Source organism: Palaemon carinicauda, chromosome 13 (genome assembly GCF_036898095.1).
Source record: "Palaemon carinicauda isolate YSFRI2023 chromosome 13, ASM3689809v2, whole genome shotgun sequence".
NCBI lineage: Eukaryota > Metazoa > Arthropoda > Malacostraca > Decapoda > Palaemonidae > Palaemon > Palaemon carinicauda.
Window position 1 is genome coordinate 32,982,500 of NC_090737.1, and position 20,197 is coordinate 33,002,696.

At 42.5% G+C, this 20,197-nt stretch overlaps 1 protein-coding gene across 1 annotated transcript in view; it reads right to left on the reverse strand.

Annotated features, from left to right (window-relative positions):
• nop5 (nop5 ribonucleoprotein) overlaps positions 1-11,947 on the reverse strand; it is a 28,762-nt gene extending 16,815 nt beyond the window's left edge. Inside the window, exon 1 of the mRNA XM_068385534.1 lies at positions 11,791-11,947. Coding sequence (XP_068241635.1) covers positions 11,791-11,835 — 45 coding nt within the window. The 5' untranslated portion in view covers positions 11,836-11,947. The remainder of the gene's footprint in view (positions 1-11,790) is intronic.
• Positions 11,948-20,197: the final 8,250 nt, after the last annotated feature.

The window sequence follows — 20,197 nt, forward strand, 5'->3', positions numbered from 1 at the left end:
ACATTTGGAGATGCATAGCCTGCCTCTTCGACTCCTCTTAGTATCTGGGAGAAAGATCCACCGGATCTAAAACTAAAGGAGGTTTCATAATGAAAGGAATCTTGTATCCCTCCTTCAGTACAAGAATGGACCAAGGGTCTGTCCCCCTTTTCTCCCACACTTGCCAGAAGTTGTTCAGTGTGGCTCCTACTGCTGTCTGAAGGCGAAAGCAGTCAGACTCTGCTTCGCCCAGATCTTGAACCTCTCCTCCTTGTTCTCCTCCCGTCGGGTCTGGAACTACCCCTATGGACGGGTTTCCCTCGAAAAGGCTGTGAAAACTGAGGGAAAGGAGTCTCTTCTTTCGGTTTGCGGCTAGGAAAGGAAGTCAGTAGGACCTTCCTTGCCGTCTTAGAGACTAAATCTTGAGTGGCCTTCTGGGTCAAAGCAGAAGCAACCTCTTCTTACTAACTCCTGTGAAATACAACAACTCAGACTTCTGAAAGGGTGTGACCCCCATGGAAAGAAAAGAACACATTTGTGCTCTTTGCTTAAGAACCCCATCTGGTAAGAGGGCTGCCAACTAATTAGAGCCGTCTCTAACGGCTTTGTCCATACAAGACATGATCAGGATAATACTATCAGTGTCATTATCCTTAAGGGTTGAAACTTTCTTCCACAAGGCTCCCAGAGTCCAATCCAGAAAGTTAAAAGCCTCGAAGGCTCTGAAGACGCCTTTGAGGAAATGATCAATTTCAGAAGTAGACCATAGAATCTTGGTCCTTCTCATGGCCGACCGACGAGGAGAGTCTACTAGGCTTGAAAAGTCTCCCTGCGCAGAGGCAAGAACTCCCAAGCCGAGAACTTCTCCCATCTCGTACCACACGCTTGACCTGGAGGCTTACCTAGCTGGAGGAAAAGAGAAGGTTGTCTTGCCTTGTTCTTTTTTGGACTGCATCCAGTCTCCCAACATCCTTAACGCTCTCTTCGATGACCGAGAGAACCATCTTGGTGAAAGGAGATGCCTTCGCTGCCTTTCCCAGGATAAACTCCGAAGGAGGGGAACGTGGAGCAACAAGAACAAAATGATCAAGAAATTCTTCCGTAAAAATTTTCATAATCCTCTTAAGATCAACTGAATGATGAAGGGTCTTAGGCTCTTCTCCCTCCGAGAAATCTTCTAAAAGGTCAGCCGTGGAAAGGTGATCATCAATCTCTTCCTCTGATAAAACTCTAACTAAAGTAGAGGCATCCTTACGGGCTCTACTACTGTCAGCCATAGGTGCAGGATCATCATGTTCGACACGTCACGTTGCTCGACGCTCAGAAAGAAGTCGCTCGCGATCATTACGATCGGAACTCGTGCGCTCGTGATCTTTACGCTCGGAACGACTGGTGTCATCATGACGTCCGAAGCTCTTATGCTCGGCGTCACGTCCGACTGCTTGACATTCGGCAACTACTTGACGTTTGGCGTAACGTTCTGCTTGACGCTCAACGTCATGTGCTTGCTGCTCGACGTCAGGTCTAACTTGACTCCCTGCATCACGTCTAACTTGACGCTCGGCGTCACGTTTAGCTGCTTGCCGATCGTCGTCACGTTTGGTCGCTTGGCGCTCAGCGTCACGCCTGGACGCTTGGTATCAAGTGGATCAGGGTCTCGACGTTTCACAGAAACCTTATCACGTCGCATAGCGCCGTGTTCAATTGCTTGACGCTTGGAAAGCTGTCTGTCGTCTAGCGCCTCTTGACAAATCGCCTTACTACGCTTAGCGTCAAGTAGCGAAGATTCCCGACGCTCGGGATCTTGGCGAGCCACTCTCTTGCTGTTCGTAGGTTGATACGTTTGCATCAAAAAAGAGTTGTTGCTGCATATCTTAAAGCATACTCCAGTTCGGGTTAACTTGTGGTAAAGCGGGAGAAGTTACTTCCACCACAAACTTGCCTTCTTCATCACTCATGCAACACGCAGAGCGTCCAGGAGACGACAACCAGTCTGATGGTGGCGGCGGAGCATGCACCGAAGTGATACCAGACTCAAGAACTTGTTCTGCAACAGGCTGGACTAGACGTATGTCAGAATCCGATGTCCTAACAGGACGTTTAGCAGGAGAACCTTCAGAAGGAGGAAAACGCTCTGGACTGTTCCAATGGCTACAACCAGGAGCTTGCGGCGACAAGGCGCGACGCTGATCTACTGCATCCATTTTCCTCTTAAGAGGTCTGGAAGCTTGACGCCAGCCTCTGCTGTGCGCTGCGTCATCCGAAGAAGAGGTAAACATCTTAACCTCACCTTTCCCATGGTGAGGGCGAGCGTCCCGTGAAACGTCAACAGGTACGCTCGTGGGGACGTCTGCTCGAGCGATAGTGCCTCTCGTTCCCTTTCGCCGATCGGCATTCCTTCTCCCAGGGGTTGGGGAGCTTGGAAGAGGTCAAAGCTAGGTGAACGACAGGTTCGAGCAGACGCACCCTCCACTGCACTAAACACATTAACCACACTTTTTAAATGATCAACATCAGACATAAGTTGCTTCCCGTCCGCAGCAAGCGATTCAACCCTAACGCCCAGGGCTTGAATAGCGACCATCATGTCCTTGAGCGTAGGTTCAGCGGTTACAGTAGTGGGATCTGAAACTACCACTACAAGGGAAGGATTAGGTTCAATGATACGGGAAGAGGAAAATTCTCTAGACCGAGAAGAACTTCGTCTAATTATATCTCTCTGAAGTTTACGAGAGTAGCGGTCAAATTCCAGCCACTCACTCTCAGACAACAAAACACATTCGTCACACCGATCCCCCAACTCACATACTTTACCCCCTACATTTAACACAAAATGAGTGGGGGTCAATTGAGGCTTTAGGAAGCTGGGTCTTACATCCTTTCACACACTTTCTATAAGCGGGAGAAGAGTCAGCCATTTTGAATATTAAATAGAGATCAAAACGAGCAAGGGTCAAAATAATCAAAATCAATCAAGGTTCAAGAAAAGCCGAAAGCAAAATCAAACAAGCGAAAGCCAATAACCAAATCAGTAGTACATCACCAAAGATAACTGCAAACATCCAGGTTAAATCACGAGTGAATATCAAACGATGTCGCCTGCAATGGCGGCAGGGAAGATCTGAGGAATCATGGAATGGTTCCAAGTACCTCGCGACAGAGGGCGCTGGTGTTACACCTGGCTACTCAATCTGCGATTGCCGCGAGTTTTGAATTTCTGCTGGACGTCAGGGACTAAAGCTATAGTTATATAACCACGGGTAAGTCTTGTGTTTAAAATCAGGTAATCTGCATCTTTGTACTGTATTGAATATTCTTAGATTTTAAAGAGTTTACAAATAAATACAAACACTGAAAAAATTTAAATCCTAAATAAAACACTGACCAAAAATTATGAAGTTATGAGCCCCTCCACCCACAACAGGCCCTAGTGACAATGGGAAGCAGGTATGGGACACAAAAATGTCAATAGGAGTTACTTTTAATTTTTTTCTCTGTGAATTTATTGTTATTACAGCATTACTATAGTTTGTTTCATCCTAGCTGGCAGCTGGAACCAAACCACAGTTTGAAAGCTTGTTGCTGATTGGCTGTTGGTTCAGGCATCCTCCCCTCCCGCTGACCAACAACGAAGCAAAACATTGCATTTGTCAGTGGTACATGATGTTCAATTTTTGCTTTATACTTCACTTGGTTTGTGTAATATCTACTTGGTTAGTCCGTAAATATTAGATTATTGACAAACCTTTGAAGAGGAATAAGAAAAAGGGAACAGGTGGATAGGCCTTTGCTACAAAGGGAAAGCAACTATGATTTATCCAAGCATTGACTACTAAAGGCTTCAAAGTTTTTTGCTGGGCCTACATGAGCTGATGTATAAGCCTGGGCATAATTTTTTCATTTATATTTCATAAAATCAAAATGAGTTAGTTTGGTCTTTATTGTTGTGTATCTTGAATAATAAAAAAAAACTTTCAGAGTCAAATTACTAAGTTGACATGCATTTGATCTATCACCATAAAATTTACACCTTCACTGCTCGTAAATACAACATAACTATGCAAGTATTATTATTCACACATCCTTTTTCTGGCTGACAATACCATCCTGTTTCTAATATGACAAATTCAGAGATAATTTGTATTTTTCCTAACGATACAAACCTTAGCCTAGCTATTTAATAGGGGTATTACTTTTGGCAAAGCCGAAATGACGAGCCATTAAAATTTAGCGAGGGTTAACAACCCATCCCGCTGGTTAGTTGGGGGTGGGGGTGGGGGCGTTAGCTTGCTACCCCTCCCACTCACACACCTGTGATTGAGCTCACATTAAGGGGGGACAGGGTTGTTGGGCATGTATGTTTAAATAACTAAGGTTTGTTTCGTTTGGAGAAATACAAACTACAGTACCTCGGAATTTGTCATTCATCTCGTAACTGGAATACAAACCACCGCTATTTAATAGGGGTGACTCACCCATTAGGAGGGTGGATGTCCATGCCAATCTGGCTATTTTGCCTTTCACAGGGTACTCCCTATTGTGCAGAGATTAGAGCGACAATAAGGAGACCCTAACACCTTGTTAAACCTGTTAAGCATGGTCTGCGGCCTACACAAGCTGTGTGGTGAGAAACTAGCAATGTGACTGTCAAGGTAAAGGTTATTCTGAGACTTAGGGGGAATAATCGAGGAGACCGAGACATTTCCAATACCACCTTGCCAGGGTATGGGTGGGCAACAGTATTGGGACAATACTAGGATACACAAGGGAGTAATGGTTTACCTGCAGAGGTTTGAGGTCAGCTTGTACAGAGGACCTAGGATACTGAATTCCCTAACAGAGGGGAGGATGAAGAAAGGGAACGAGCCAGACTTTCCCTTTCATTCACTCAGACTAAAACAACCAATGCCCTCAACCTTCTGCTACTTATCCATTAAGGAGCTTGAGGTACTAAGCTGTTGTGCATCCACTACAGGACCGACAGAAAACGTATCGAGGTTCCTGTGTGTCATGCCTTGCAGGTAGTGGCTAGTGGACGTAGTTTGGCGTTTTTCATACACCCACCTGCAATACCTGCATCACAGAGTAGTTCTTCTTGAAGGCCAGAGACATAGCTACACCCGACATTGTGGGCTCTGGAACGAAGTGCTGGAGGAGGATCGGGATTCAGAGCAAGGTCAGTGACCCTGCGAATCCACACAGATTGCGTTTTCCGTGATTATCCTCTTGTTTCTGCCCGTACTGACAATCAGTGAGGGCACTCTCGGCAAAGCTGCACCAACTCGTTTAGCTGTGGCCAAGGCAAGTAGGAACACCGTCTTCCAAGTTAGCAGGCAAACTGTTGCCTGTCGTAAATGTTCGTACAGGAATCCTTCTGACTGAGGAGAATGAATGAATGAATGATTTAAAGTTTTCAGGCATCCTGACATCTAAGGTCATTGACGCCTGACTGAGGAGAGGTAAGTTCACAACTACATATGAGGATGGAAGTTCTAAAGATAAGGAAATGCCCATTCCTTTCAGTGTGAAGGTGAGACTCAAGGTTGAGCGATAGCCTTAACCGTTGAAACCGGAAGATGCATTTCCTCCCTCAATATTATTATTACTTGCTAAGCTTCAACCGTAGTTGGAAAAGCAGGTTGCTATAAGCCCAGGAGCCCCAACAGGGAAAATAGCCTAGTGAAGAAAGGAAAAATAAAATACTTAACCCTTTTATCCCCAGGCTATTTGGAAATTTCCAACCCTTAACCCCCAGGGGTTATTTTATTTCAAGCATATTTTGTTGTATATATTTTTTAAATTGTTCTAACAGCCTTAATTTTCATCATAGAGAGGTCAGGTTGGTCTCATTCTCTTGGAAAATGCCTGAAGTTTCTCAAAAAATTATCAAAAATATGCAAAAAAATTTATAGATAGCAGTTTTTTTGCAAGGACGTACCGGTACGTCCACGGGGGTAAAGGGATGAGTTTTGTGAAACTTACCAGTACGTCCTATGGGGGTAAAAGGGTTTCAATATAAACTATAAAAACTTAAAACAATAAAGAGAGAAATTAAATAGAATAGTGTCTCCGAGTGTACCCTCAAGCAAGAGAACTCTTCCCTAAGACAGTGGAAGACCAAGGTACAGAGGCTTTAGCACTACCCAAGACTAGAGAACAAAGGTTTGATTTTGGAGTGTCCTTCTCCTAAATGAGCTGCTTACCATAGCCAGAGTGTTTCTACCCTTACCAAGAGAAAAGTAGGCCTACCCACTGAACAATTACAGTGCAGTAGTTAACCCCTTGGGTGACGAAAAATTGTTTGGTAATCTCAGTGTTGACAGGTGTATGAGGACAGAGGAGAATCTAAAGAATATACCAGATGATTCAGTATACTGTATGTATAGGCAAAGGGAAAGTAAACCGTAACCAGAGAGAAGGAGCCAATGTAGTAGTCTGGGCAGTCAAAGGACCCCAAACCTCTCTAGCAGTAGTATCTCAATGGGTGGCTGGTGCCCTTGCCAACCTACTACCTACTGTACCACCAATGCATGAGAAATTCTGCTATTGCTGGAATAGTGGTATTGAATGGATTGAGACCCCTTTCACGGCACCAACCATAGAAGGCGTTCCACTTCGCCTGGTAGAATGAAGTTTATGATTTTCGCAGCTATCCACGCATCCCCTTTGGCGACTTGTTGCAAAAAAAAACCTCTTTGAGAGAGAAGATGCTGAATAGTCGCCAGGCGTGAAGGCGTAGCGAAGCTATTGCCTTGTGGAAAAGTTGACATGTGGTTGTCTGAGTAGACTGCGTCATGGATGAAGTTCTCTTAAGGGCTCCGTTAGGAGCAGCAGATGGTCCAGGAACCATTCCACGTGATCCCATAGTGGTGCTATGAGGGTCCTAGAAAGACTGACTGATGTTCTGGTCTTGTTGAGTACTCTTCTCATCAGACAGAATGGTGGGAATGCGCATATGTCGATGTTGTTCTACCGTTGCTGGAATGCATCTTGCCAGGGAGCCTTGGGATCTGGGACTGGGGAGCAGTCCAACGGGAGCCTAAAGTTCAGGTCCATTGCGAACAGGTCCACAGTCGGGGAACCCCACAAAATCCAGACTTCGTTGGCAATTAGATAATCCAAAGACCATTCGGAACCCACTATCTGCAATGCTCTGCTCAGATTGTCGGCGAGCACATTCCTCTTGCCAGGAATGAAACAAGCTGATAGTGAGACCGAGTGGACTTCTGCCCATCTCATCTCAGTATCTCTACTGCTAGATGGGATAGGGGCTTCAAAAAACTCCCTCCTTGCTCCTTGATGTAAGCTACTACCGTGGTGTTGTCACTCATCACCACCACCACGTGAACCGCTATGAACTGGTGGAACTCTTGAAGGGCCAGAAAACCGGCGTTCATCTCCAGTAGATTAATGTGAAGGTACTAGTCGGACTCTGCCCAAAGGTCTGAGGCCGTGTGGTGCCTCACGGGGAGGCACAGAGCAATAAGGGCGGTACATAGGGATACATTGCCAAGCGATACATCGCTGTATGTATGATCCCATTGCAGTGGGCAACTTTTGACATCTCAAATGGACAGGCACTTTGAGATTATGATCTCAGTGTGCATGATATACATGCGATACAGATCGCGGTATGCGTAATCCATAGGACTCTTGTATATTAACCGGTACCGCCATTGGGAAATGCCCACTGTGAACCCATAGTGTATCGAACATGAATTTACTACATCTCATCAACGAAGACACCGTTGACAATAATAATAATAATTATAACAATTACAGTATTAATACAGTAATAAGAATTATTAATAATTTATAATAATTGATAAATTATATTCAAAACATAATAATAATAATAATGTGGTATCAGTCAACACTGACATAAACAAAGCACGACTGGTTAGGGTGTTGCGCAGCTCCCACCTTAAATATCAGCTATACGTGTTGCCACATCTTCCACTGGGAGATATGTCGCATATATAAAGAATTGACAGGCGATTAGGTTTGCAATAACGGAGAAACAGAACACGGATATTGGGATGAGTTATCTCCTTGCACGCGTTGTATCGCAGGTGCCCAACCATCATCGCTCACTAGGCGAAGAAATGGAGCAGGCTTCATTCTGTCTGTCAGTGTTGCGACTCGGTGTGGCAATCAGGGATATATCGTACACGTGAAATCAACATCTTACCACATCGCTATGGCCGTATCGCCCGTGTGATCCCAGCCAAAGAGTGAAGGAGTACAGTTAACTATTTCTACAAACTTCCTGCTACAGGACAGGCAAGTCAGACCTAACTGCCTACAAACGATAACTCTCTTACTTCCGAGCTTAACAAAGGAAACTAAAGGGATGTTTGTAGGATGGCGGCCACCTGTATGTATGATAGCAGCCGCCTTATTTTCAACTTTATCGGAAACTTGTATAGAATATTGACTGTTCAGAATGTTATAAATACCCAGGGTAAGTACTTACTATACCGATATACAAAGATTTTGAAAACCATCTAATTTGACGTGAAATTTATAAGTCGAACGAGCTCTGTACCTTGCCACGCAGTTTCTCGCTCCCATAGTTCCTAGAATTCCCTATAGATGACGTTCTGATCGAATCAACAGCGCCATAGCGGCGGAATACTGAATTATTAATCGGCCGCGGCAATTTGAAACGACCCAATGGGACCCCACTTGACCTGGGGATTAACTTGGATTAACTTTTTCACCCAATCATAACGCATTTTTTCTAAAAATTCAAATACGGAAACGGGAGCACCCATCGAGGGTCGGAAATGCTCATTCTTTACCCACGTGGCGCGATGGCAACTAATCAGTGTGTAGATACTTGTGAATCTTTTTTCAATTCAGTCAATCCTATTATGTTGAGGATTATGAACTTTACAAGTGCTGAGTTTACAAAATATTTATATAAAATGGGACTTTTAGGCGACTTTTCTGGCATTTGTGCAAAATGTCGTATCGGTGAAATGCGCTACTGTATAAGTATAATAGAAAATTGGCGAATGGTGGAAAAGCTAAGTTTTTTGGGCGTTGTTCATATAGTTATTACCGAAAGAAGATCGCCCCTAACCACGGTAGCTTTTTTTTCACGATCAAAGCTACCGTACGAAGATGTGTTTGTTATACAGTATTAGCAAGTTTTATTTACGGTTTTTCTCAGAACCAGATTCTCCCTATGTACAAAAAGTTTGCCTCACACACTAGTTGATTGGTACAACTTCTATCGCGACGTGTGTGCGGACATCTTAGTGATGGACAGTAAAAAAATTGGCGGACCAGGACATATCGTCGAGATAGACGAGAGTAAATTCGGAAAAAGAAAATATAATGTTGGCAACAAGGTCGATTGCAAATGAGTGTTCGGCGGGATTGACCGGGAAACATGTGAGACTTTTTTCAGGGTTGTCGAGGATCGTTCGGAAAAGACATTGGTCCCGATATTATTAGAGTGCGTCCATCCCGAAACTACAATAATTTCGGACTGTTGGAAGGCCTATAATAATATCAAGGATCAATTTCTTCAACACAAAACTGTTAATCATAGCATTAACTTTGTCCGAAAGATCCCAGTGTGCACACCAAATCATCGAATCACAGTGGCGAGTACTAAAAAGATCTGTACTACCGAAATTCAGTACTCAGAAACATTTATACGAAAGCTACTTTGCGATGTATATAATTCGAAAACATTATTTGATCAGTAAGGGGTGTAGACTGAAGGCATTCCTAGAATTAGTTAAACATTATTATCCGCTCAATACCCACAATTCTGATTCCGAAAGTCCTGGTCCGTCCCAACACCCGTCCCCTCCACAACGTAGTGTAACAAACCATCCACAAAAAAAGGTGTCCCATCACCCTACATCTCCTAAAAGTGCCTCTCCAACGTGCCCTCCCCAAAAGAAGTAGTTGTCTCTCGGCAGAAAGGCAATACCAGTTGAAGACTCGGACTTCGGTGACTTTGAATAAGTAGGGGGCCGTTGTAGAGGTTACGAATAAACCCGCAAGCTGAACAGGAAATAATGTAAGTACAACCCTCTCCGTTTCTGGTTTGTGTGATTGCGGCCACATGTATGCATGATGTCGGCCGATTAAGAATATGCTTGTGTGTATGAGTGATAGCAGCCACACGTATGTATGATGATTTCTGATTAAGAATAGGCAAGTGTAAGGGGGGTCGAAGGGGGGCGGTAGCCCCCCTTTAGGTGTCCAAGATTAATTATACGGCTGTGTACGGGGGGGTCGCAGGGGGCGTTAGCCCCCCCCCGTTAAGGAGAGACACATGTAGTAGGTAAGGTTAGGTGGGCCCATTCAAGTTAGGCAGTGCTCTAGTCTAGAGTTTTGGCAGAACATTCTTTCGTAGAACAACGGCCACGTCTTACGAAGTTAGAAAACGGGAAGAAATTCCCATTTTCTATGTCCGCAGGAGGACCTGGCCGCTGATCTACAAAGGCTCCAAACTAAATATGTCAGCTTTTTACTTTCGAGATTAACAAAGGAAATTAAATATGTCAGCTTTCTAGACTCTTCAATAACAAAACTTGGCTGGTCAAGTGTATTAGGCATTAACACTATTAACCCGGGCATAAACTAGCCTAATCTTCTCTGCAAGTCCCATTGAACTAATAATGAGTTTCCTTAGCACTTGAACTTTAAATATACTGAAATGTATGTATGATAGCGGCCACCTGTACGTATGATGACGGCTCACTAAGAATACAGAGGGAACCACAAATTACTTGAATCCCCAGGTAAATACTGGAATCCCCTTGAAAATTAACAAAATTCCCTACAATATAACTACAAACCCTTAGGAATCAATAAATAATAAGTCTTTAGTAATTTACATTATTTTTTAGTAAATTAAATAAAATATGTACTTTAAAGCATTTTTCTATATACCCTTTACACAATATATAAAAGGGTACAGAACCTAACAAACCCACCTAACCTAACCTAGTAGTTCCAAAGTCTCAACCCCTAGCCGGGGGCAAGCCCACGGACCCCCTTCCCAGTACACAACCCCTAGCTGGGGCCAAGCCTGTGGACCCCCTTCCCAAGTCACAACCCCTAGCAGGGGGCAAGCCCCCGGATCCCCTTCCCAGGTCACAGCCCCTAGCCAAGGTTCTACCTGCAAATATATAAAAAATATAGGTAAAGTTGTAAAATGGTAAAGCTAAAAACATAAAAAAAAAAATCTTAATAACACATTATCTATCGATTTCTAAGGGTTTGCAGTGATATTGTAGGGGATTTTGGTAATTCCAGTAATTCGAGGTACCGTAATACAGCAGTGTAAAGGAGGTCGAAGGAGGAAATTAGCCCCCAGTTAGGCAAGTAGGTAAGGATATAGCTTGTAGGTTAGGTTTGGGGGGGGGGGGGGAGTTTGGTTTAATCGGTGTCTTTATTTTATGCTTGCTTGAGGAACTGGCTGCTGCTATACAAAGGCTCTAATAAACTTTCATATATATATTTATCTACAATGTTTATAAGAGACGGTGCAGGGGCAAATATATGACAACTTTAGCCTAGCACGTGTACGACTAACGCCGGTCAAGTAATCCTTTAATTATAATTATTCTCTCCTTGAATATTCCCTAATAATCGAAGATTAGGAACAGATAATTATTAATTATCAACATCGTCTAGAACCCCCAAAAGGTCAGCATGCTTGTACAACCAAATTGATTCGAAATAGAAAAAACTAAGTACTAAAGAAAAAAACTAAGTACTAAAGAAAAAAACTAAGTACTAAATAACAATTGATTGTTACTTATACCAGCTTATAGTTACCTTAAATACGGCAAAGCCGGCTGACGTCTCAAATAATACCAACATTTTGATTTACACCGACATGAATACTAAACGCTACAAAATCACCGCAGTACACCACATGGCAGGGTTACCAGATTATTTCGTACATGAGCCTTAAAATTGTCGTTTTTCAACCAAAATTATCGTACACAGTTTCAAAATAATAATTAGGGAGTTACATGATCGACTTATTTCAAAAGATTTTAGTATAATTGTTTAATTAAACACATATGTATATACCTAAGGTATGTATCGTACATCGTACTGGACCTAATATAATCGTACATGTACGATAATTATCGTACGAATGGCAACCCTGCCACATGGGAAAGATGGACAAGGTCCACCACGTAGAATTTAATGTTTGCTGTTACTTTTTATAAGTAATAGCTCTCAAAATATAAGCGTAATTATTATTATTATTATTATTATTATTATTATTATTATTATTATTATTATTATTATTATTATTATTATTATTATTATTATACTTTTTTTTAAAGTAATAGCTCTCAAAATATAAGCGCAATTATTATTATTATTATTATTATTATTATTATTATTATTATTATTATTATTATTATTATTATTATTATTATTAGATAAGCTAAAACTCTAGTTGGAAAAGCAGGATGCTATAACTCCTATAAGCTCAAGGTCTTCAACAGATAAAAATAGCCCAGGGAGGAAAGGAAATTAACTATATGAGAAGTAGGTAATAAAGAATATAAAATATTTTACGATCAGTAACAACGTTCGAATATTTGTCATAAAAACTATGAAGAGAGACTCATGCCAACTTTCCTAACATATAAACATTTGCTATTAGGCGTTGAAACTTATGAAGATGGTTAATTTAGTTAGAAAATACCATCTATTTTGATTTTACATTATCGAAGTCATCTGCATGAGGTTCAGTAATAACATACCAACTTTTTAGTTATTATTTTCAGAAACTAATCCATGTAGATCTGACTTTGTTTTTTTTTCCATCTTATCTACGGTTATTTTATAACATATATATCATTTCATTTGGTAAATAAAAGAAGCATGACTGTCGTAATATAGATCTATAAAAGAAATATTTGGAATCAACATTAAATTTCTTATTCCTGATCTAGATATTAATCTTTGGCACCGTCGTTTGATTAATTCATTATGCATGTTGAATAAGATTTTTCATAACTCTGACCATCCTTTACATTCAGATCTTCCTGGACATTTCCACCCTGTTCGTAATACTAGGCAGGCAGTTAATTCTAATAGCCAGGCCTTCTCCATCATAAGACTCAATACTACGCAGTACTCTAGAAGTTTTATTCCAGCTGTGACCAAGTTGTGGAATGATCTTCCTAATCAGGTGGTTGAATCAGTAGAACTTCAAAAGTTCAAAGTTGGAGCAAATGCTTTTTTGTTGACCAGGCAGACATAGTCTTTTTATAGTTTATATATGACAGTTTTGTTGTTGACGTTGTTAATAGTTTATATATGATATATCTCTTTTGACATTACTTTTTTTAGAATGATTTATTGTTAATTTGTTCTCTTCAGTTATTTATTTCCTTATTTCCTTTCCTCACTGGGCTATTTTTCCCTATTGGAGCCCCTGGGCTTAGAGCATCTTGCTTTTCCAATTGGGGTTGTAGCTTGGATAGTAATAATAATAATAATAATAGATGCTATAGCAAGTGAATTGTTATCCCGCTAGGTAGATTTTATGTTGAACACTTCCTCTTCTTTCGTGTCTGTTGTGTCACTGGGTCCCCCCCCCCCCCCCCATTTCTCAAAATATACGGGAACATATCTAGCAAAAAAAAAAAAAAACGAATAAATTGGAAGGTGTCCAAGGAGGTAGATACGAAGTTATTTCAATTGCACCTGGATGAGCTGTACAAAACAGATATCTGGATAATGCTATGTAATAATACTACCACTAGCTGAGTTAGGGGGTCCTTTGACTGGCCAGACAGTACCATATTGGATCCTTCTCTCTGGTTACGGTTCTTTCCCTTTGCCTACACAGACACCGAATAGTCTGGCCTCTTCTTTACAGATTCTCCTCTGTCCTCGTACACCTGACAACACTGAGATTACTAAACAATTCTTCTTCACCCAAGGGGTTAACTACGGCAATGTAATTGTTCAGTGGCTACTTTCCTCTTGGTAAGGGTAGAAGAGACTCTTTAGCTATAGTAAGCAGCTCTTCTAGGAGAAGGACACTCCAAAATCAAACCATTGTTCTCTAGTCTTGGGTAGTGCTATAGCCTCTGTACCATGGCCTTCCACTGTCTTGGGTTAGAGTTCTCTTGCTTGAGGGTACATTCAGGCACACTGTTCTATCTAGTTTCTCTTTCTCTTGTTTTGTTGAAGTTTTTATAGTTTATATAGGAAATATTTATTTTAATGTTACTTTTCTTAAAATATTTCATTTTTCCTTGTTTCCTTTCCTCACTGAGCTATTTTCCCTGTTGGGGCCCCTGGGCTTATAGCATCCTGCTTTTCCAACTAGGGTTGTAGCTTAGCATTTAATAATAATAATAATAATAATTATTGATGGGCACCATAGTGCCTATAAGAATACGACATGGGATGGCAGTAATGAATTTCAAAGACAATGAAATTAAAAACTACAACAAACAGAAAAGAGATTAGTTACAATTATAGGAGCACCACCATACGCAACAGTAGCTATTCTTTTGTGAGAGATAGGAATGACTGAAATGAAGACTAGAGATAGAAGATGGAAGAAATTAGTTGAAGAGGGTGAAAGTAACAGATGGATGAGAGAAACTAGGAAATAACTTCAGGACCTAAACCGTGAAAAAAAAAAGAAATATAAAAATTGCATCAGCTAAATTTAGATGAAAAGGAAACAAATGATAGGAAATGTTTTACTTAAGGTGGAAGGAATAAAAAAGAAAAACATACTGTGTATACCAAATGTGGAAATAAGAGAAAAGTAAGAAAACTAAGGAGGTGCCGTAGAAAGGAAAATATCTTGGCCCAACACATAAACCTAATAATCTTGGTGCAATAAGCAAAGAAAAAAGTTCAGTTACAGTAATAAGTATAAACTTGAATTTTTTCATTAATCTATCCCATCATCTTGGTGTAAAAGGTAAAAAAAGGTTAATTACAGTAATAAGTATAAGCTTATCTATTGTGTAATAGAGTGCCCACAAACATATTTTGGGAATTTGTGCAATTGGATAGTTGAGGACATTTGAATTTTGGGTAGTAAATTGTAATAAGCACTACAGTAAAGAATAAGGTGTCCGTGTGTCCCATGTTAGTGTTCTCGATCCATTGTTTCATACTATATTCATCTATTTGGATTGGCCTTGAAATCAAGCTTCTTTTCCATGCAAATGATGCTACTCTCTTTACATCAATTCTACCTAATTAATGTAAGTCTGTGGTTGCAGATTGTTATTACGTCGTTGAGAACAGGCTCCTCAACATCCTTGCATTAACAATGTCTATATTTATAAAATTCATCTAAAATTGTAGTGTGATTCTTGATTGAAAATTTACCTTTGAGAAACACTCCAGGTCTGTCTTCGGTTATACAAAAAAAAGAAAAAAAAAAAAAAAAAAAAAAAAAAAGTCTTTAAAGAGTTTTGGAAAGTAATTTGATGGGTTTCATTGTAGTGTATTACGGGGCAATGTAACCTTGGAAAACAACTACTTTTTCTTACCGTTTGATGTGCCGGTATTATTATAGTTTATATATGAATGATCTATTTAACGTCGTTAATCATCTTAATATACTTTATGTACAGATATTTTGGTATTATTTTACTCTTCTCAAGGTTTGAGTTGGGGTGGACAGACTGGGTGTAAATTTTTAAAAATTATGACTGAAAAACGGATTTTGAGCGAAGCGAAAAATCTATTTTTGGGTGAGATAGCCATGGCGTCCTGATGGGAAGGTTCCTGTTTGGTAGCTTCCTTGGGTATAAGACTACTAAGATATTCCCAGAGAATTTAACCACAGGTTATCACAGAATTCTAACTTCTGGAGCGAGTATCTCAAAGGTTTCCCTTTAAGACATCGTAATACAACAGGGGACACGCATGTCTGAACGTGCCACATAGCTATCTCCACCCCGAACAGAGTTAATGCTTCGGTGTGTAAGGGCTGAGAATAGCTGGGAGCCGTTCCACAGCTAATCTCACTCGTGGCTACTACTGATACTCGAGACGTAAACAAACGGACGCCATTGCTCTAATGACGTCACGCGCGTCTTTATCCTGGCGCCAGTTGCTGCCCATCACCATGATACAATTGTGTAGGGTGGGAACAAACTGAACGAAGTAGTAGGGAGGGTCCATCAGGACGCCATGGCTATCTCACCCAAAAATAGATTTTTCGCTTCGCTCAAAATCCGTTTTTTGGGCTCAAGCCATGGCGTCCTGATGGAAGAGTACCAGAGAATCAATGTATCGTGGTAGATTTTCCCCCAGAGTTAAGTGCCTAGGCATTGACAAAACAGCAAAGTAATCTTAGGTAAGAACCATAGGAACGAAGTATCCTGCCCCCCATTGGTAGGAAGTTCCCATGGGCTATGCCGACGTCAAAGTGGTATTGAAGGGCTATTCATCTTGACAGAAGAACTTTGAAGAACTTAGAGATGAAGCAGAATGTTTGATATTTGTATAGGAACATTCTGAAGTAGACCAGTGGTGGTTGGGCACTGTGTATAGAGTTCATCTCCTGATTATCAGAAGTAAGTATTCGTGTAGGAACCTTACTGAGACAAGGTGAATATAATTTAGGATTAGACATCTTAAATTCTTCATGACCATAAGAAAGGAGGAATAAATAAAACTATGACAGTATGTATTTCATAGTAAGTAGGAGCTGAAAGAGACGCATAAGTAATAAAATAGAAATTTTATTTCACAATGCAGAAATTAAATAATTTACAGCAAAAGTAAAGTTCATTTACAGTAATAATAATGTACATAGAAATAAAGGCTTGCTCTTGAATCTGAAAAGGAATTTCAGGATTAGTAGGTACTCGTTCTCGAGGAACGCAAGTCTTTAAACAACACATCATGCTCAAGGCATGCGGCACTTGTGTGACACTATGACATTTCACCTGGGATAAGAACAGTTATAAAAGCACTAAGTGTTTTTAGACATCACTATGAATCACGCGAGGGTCAACATAGGCACCCGAAGAGTTAGAGTCCCAAGTAACTCACTGTTCTACGCAGAGTTAGGTGCAGGTTTCATAACACTACCTGCGGCTACCACAAAATGTTTGATTTCGTGCACTTGTTTCGCATAATGTTTAAAGAAAACTCGCGAGGACTTCCAGCCCGTAAAGTTTTTAAGGCTCTCAAAGTCCATGCTCTGAAAGAAGTTCAGAGAAGATGCCACTTTTCTAGGATCATGACCAGCGGGTGTACTGTTCGGATCCGCTCTGCGAATGAAGTAGGTGATTTTCGCTCTTAATTGTTTCAGTGACAGGTCGCTGCCCGATGTTTCTCCTTTGAAGAGTTGGCCTCCACCAAAGTTCGAAGTTCTGCGAAGATAGACCTTGAGACTCTCTACTGGACATAGAGAGACATCCTCCTTCAGGGGGCATATTCTCCAAGGGCCCCATCTTTTGGTGGGTAATTCGTTTTTGGCGAGAAACGTCGGATCAGGGGAGAGGGTCACTTCTCCTGAATCAGCAAACAGGATGTGTCCCTCTTCTCTTGATAATGCCACTATTTCGCTGACTCGAGCCCCCGAGGCGAGAGCAAATAAAAATATAACTTTCTGAGTCAGATCCTTGAGGGGGCATGAATCGTTGTCCAAGTTGGAGGCGAAATGGAGCACCTTGTCTAGTGACCAGGAGATCGGTTTCGGAGGGGGTGCGGGGCGTAGGCGAGCACATGCTTTTGGTAATTTGTTAAAGATGTCGTTGGACAGATCAATTTGGAAAGCATATAGAATTGGTCTAGTCAAAGCCGATTTGCAGGTTGAAATCGTATTGGCTGCTAATCCTTGTCCATGAAGGTGATTGAAGAAGGACATACAGAAATCAGTGGTGATTTCTTTAGGATTTTTTGCTTTAACAAAGGAGACCCATTTCCTCCAGGATGATTCATATTGCCGTCTCGTGGATTCGGTCTTGTATTCCTCTAGGAAGTCTAGACTTTTCTTCGAGATCCCAAACCTCTTCTTTGCGGCAAGGGAGAGAAAATCATGAGATGAAGGTCCTTGATTTTCGATGATGAAGCGAAGACAGTCGACTTCTGTACTTGTTGAGAGAGAACTGGGCCCGGGAGAGGGATCAGCTTGGGCTGCAGCTCCAGGACCAGGGGGGTACCAGTTGCTCCGGGGCCACTTGGGAGCCACTAGGGCCGCTGTCCCTTTGAAGGTTCTCAGTTTGGAGAGGACTTTCAACAGAAGGTTGGTGGGAGGGAACAGGTATATCTTGGACCATCTGTTCCAGTCCAGTGACATGGCGTCCACCGCTTCTGCTTTGGGGTCCTCGTACGGGGCTACGTACAGAGGAAGTTGATTGTTGTCGCTCGTTGCAAAGAGATCTATCTGAAGTTCTGGGACTTGATGAGAGATGAAGGAGAATGATCTTGCGTCTAGAGACCATTCCGACTCTATCGGGTTTGTCCGAGATAGAGCATCCGCTGTCACGTTGCGGAATCCTTGTAGGTGAACTGCAGACAGGTGCCACTTCTTCTTCTCCGCCAGACGGAAGATTGGGAGAAGCACCTGATTTATCTGGGGCGATCTTGAGCCCTGGCGATTGAGACAACGAACTACCACCGAGTTGTCTAGGGTTAGACGGATGTGGATCGAGGGCGGCGGGGATAACTTCTTCAGAGTAAGAAGGACCGCCATGGCCTCCAAGATGTTTATGTGGAACGTCTTGAATAGTGGAGACCAGGTCCCTTGAGCTTGTTTCAGGTGGGAGTGACCTCCCCAGCCTTCCAGTGAGGCATCCGTGTGGATGTTGAGTGATGGAGGGGGGTGTTGGAGAGGAATGGACCTTTTCAGGGCCTTTGCTTCCGACCACGGCTTTAGGAGGCGTCGAAGTCTGTTTGGAAGCCGTCTCTTGAGGTCTCTTCGAGCGATGGATGCCGACCGTCTCCAGACTCCCGCGGCATCCTTTAGCTGTGCGCGAAGCACTGGGTTTGTCACTGAGGCGAATTGTAGAGAGCCTAGAACTCGTTCCTGCTGTCGTCTTGAAATGCGTTTGGATTTCAGTAGTCGCTTGACAGACCCTGCTATTTCCTTCCTTTTCTTCTGGGGGATGGAAAGGCGGTGTGACTGAAGATTCCAGTGGATTCCCAACCACTGAAACTTCTGAGCTGGAGAGAGGCGAGATTTCTTCTCGTTGATCTTGAATCCCAGGTGTTCTAGGTACTGGGTAACTTCGTTGCAAGACTTTGCACACTCTTCGGGCGATGGAGCCCAAACTAGCCAGTCGTCGAGGTAGGCCATCACCTGGACGTTTCTTAGGCGGAGCTGTTGTACTATGGCATCCGCCAGCTTTGTGAAGATCCGAGGGGCCACATTGAGGCCGAATGGCATGGCCCGGAAGGCGTAGCTTTTCCTTTGGAGTCGAAATCCTAGGTAGGAGGAAGCGTGATGGTTCATTGGAATGTGCCAGTAGGCATCCGCCAGGTCTATAGAGACCGTGTAGGAACCTTGAGGCAGAAGGGTCCTTATTTGTTGAAGCGTCAGCATCTTGAATTTGTTGTTCTCTATGAACTTGTTGAGGGGGGATAAGTCCAGAATGACTCTGAGCTTGTCTGAGTCCTTCTTGGGAACGCAAAACAGTCTCCCTTGGAACCTGGTGGACTTTACCTTCCTTATCACCTTCTTGTTCAAGAGGTCTAGAACATATTCTTCCAGAATGGGGGTCGATTGTTGGAAGAACCGCTGGAAGATTGGGGGTGGTTGCACCCAACTCCAGCCTAGACCGTTCTTGATGATGCTGTGTGCCCAGGGATCGAAGGTCCAACGATCCTGGAATTGGCGGAGTCTTCCTCCCACCGGAAGCACTTCATTGCTTCTGGTGTCCCGAGGACTTGTTGCCTCGGCCGCTAGCTCCCTTTCCTCCTCTACCTCTGGAGGGACGACGAGATGCGTCTCTGCTTGCACCCCTGGACGAGCCTCTACCTTTGGCATGAAAGGTAGTGGATGGTTGCTCAAAGGCAGGGGTGAAGACCGGTGACTGTGACAACACCGGTTGGGGGACCAATTGAAAGGTCTGCTGTGGTTGGGCAACCACTTGGGAGGTAGCGGGTCCCGGAAACTGACGTCGTTGTTGACGTTGCTGGGGTTTTGGCTTCTGTGGTTTCCTCTTAGGCTGAGGTCCATCGTCCTGAGAGGGTTTCCTTTTTCTGGACATGCCCCACTTGT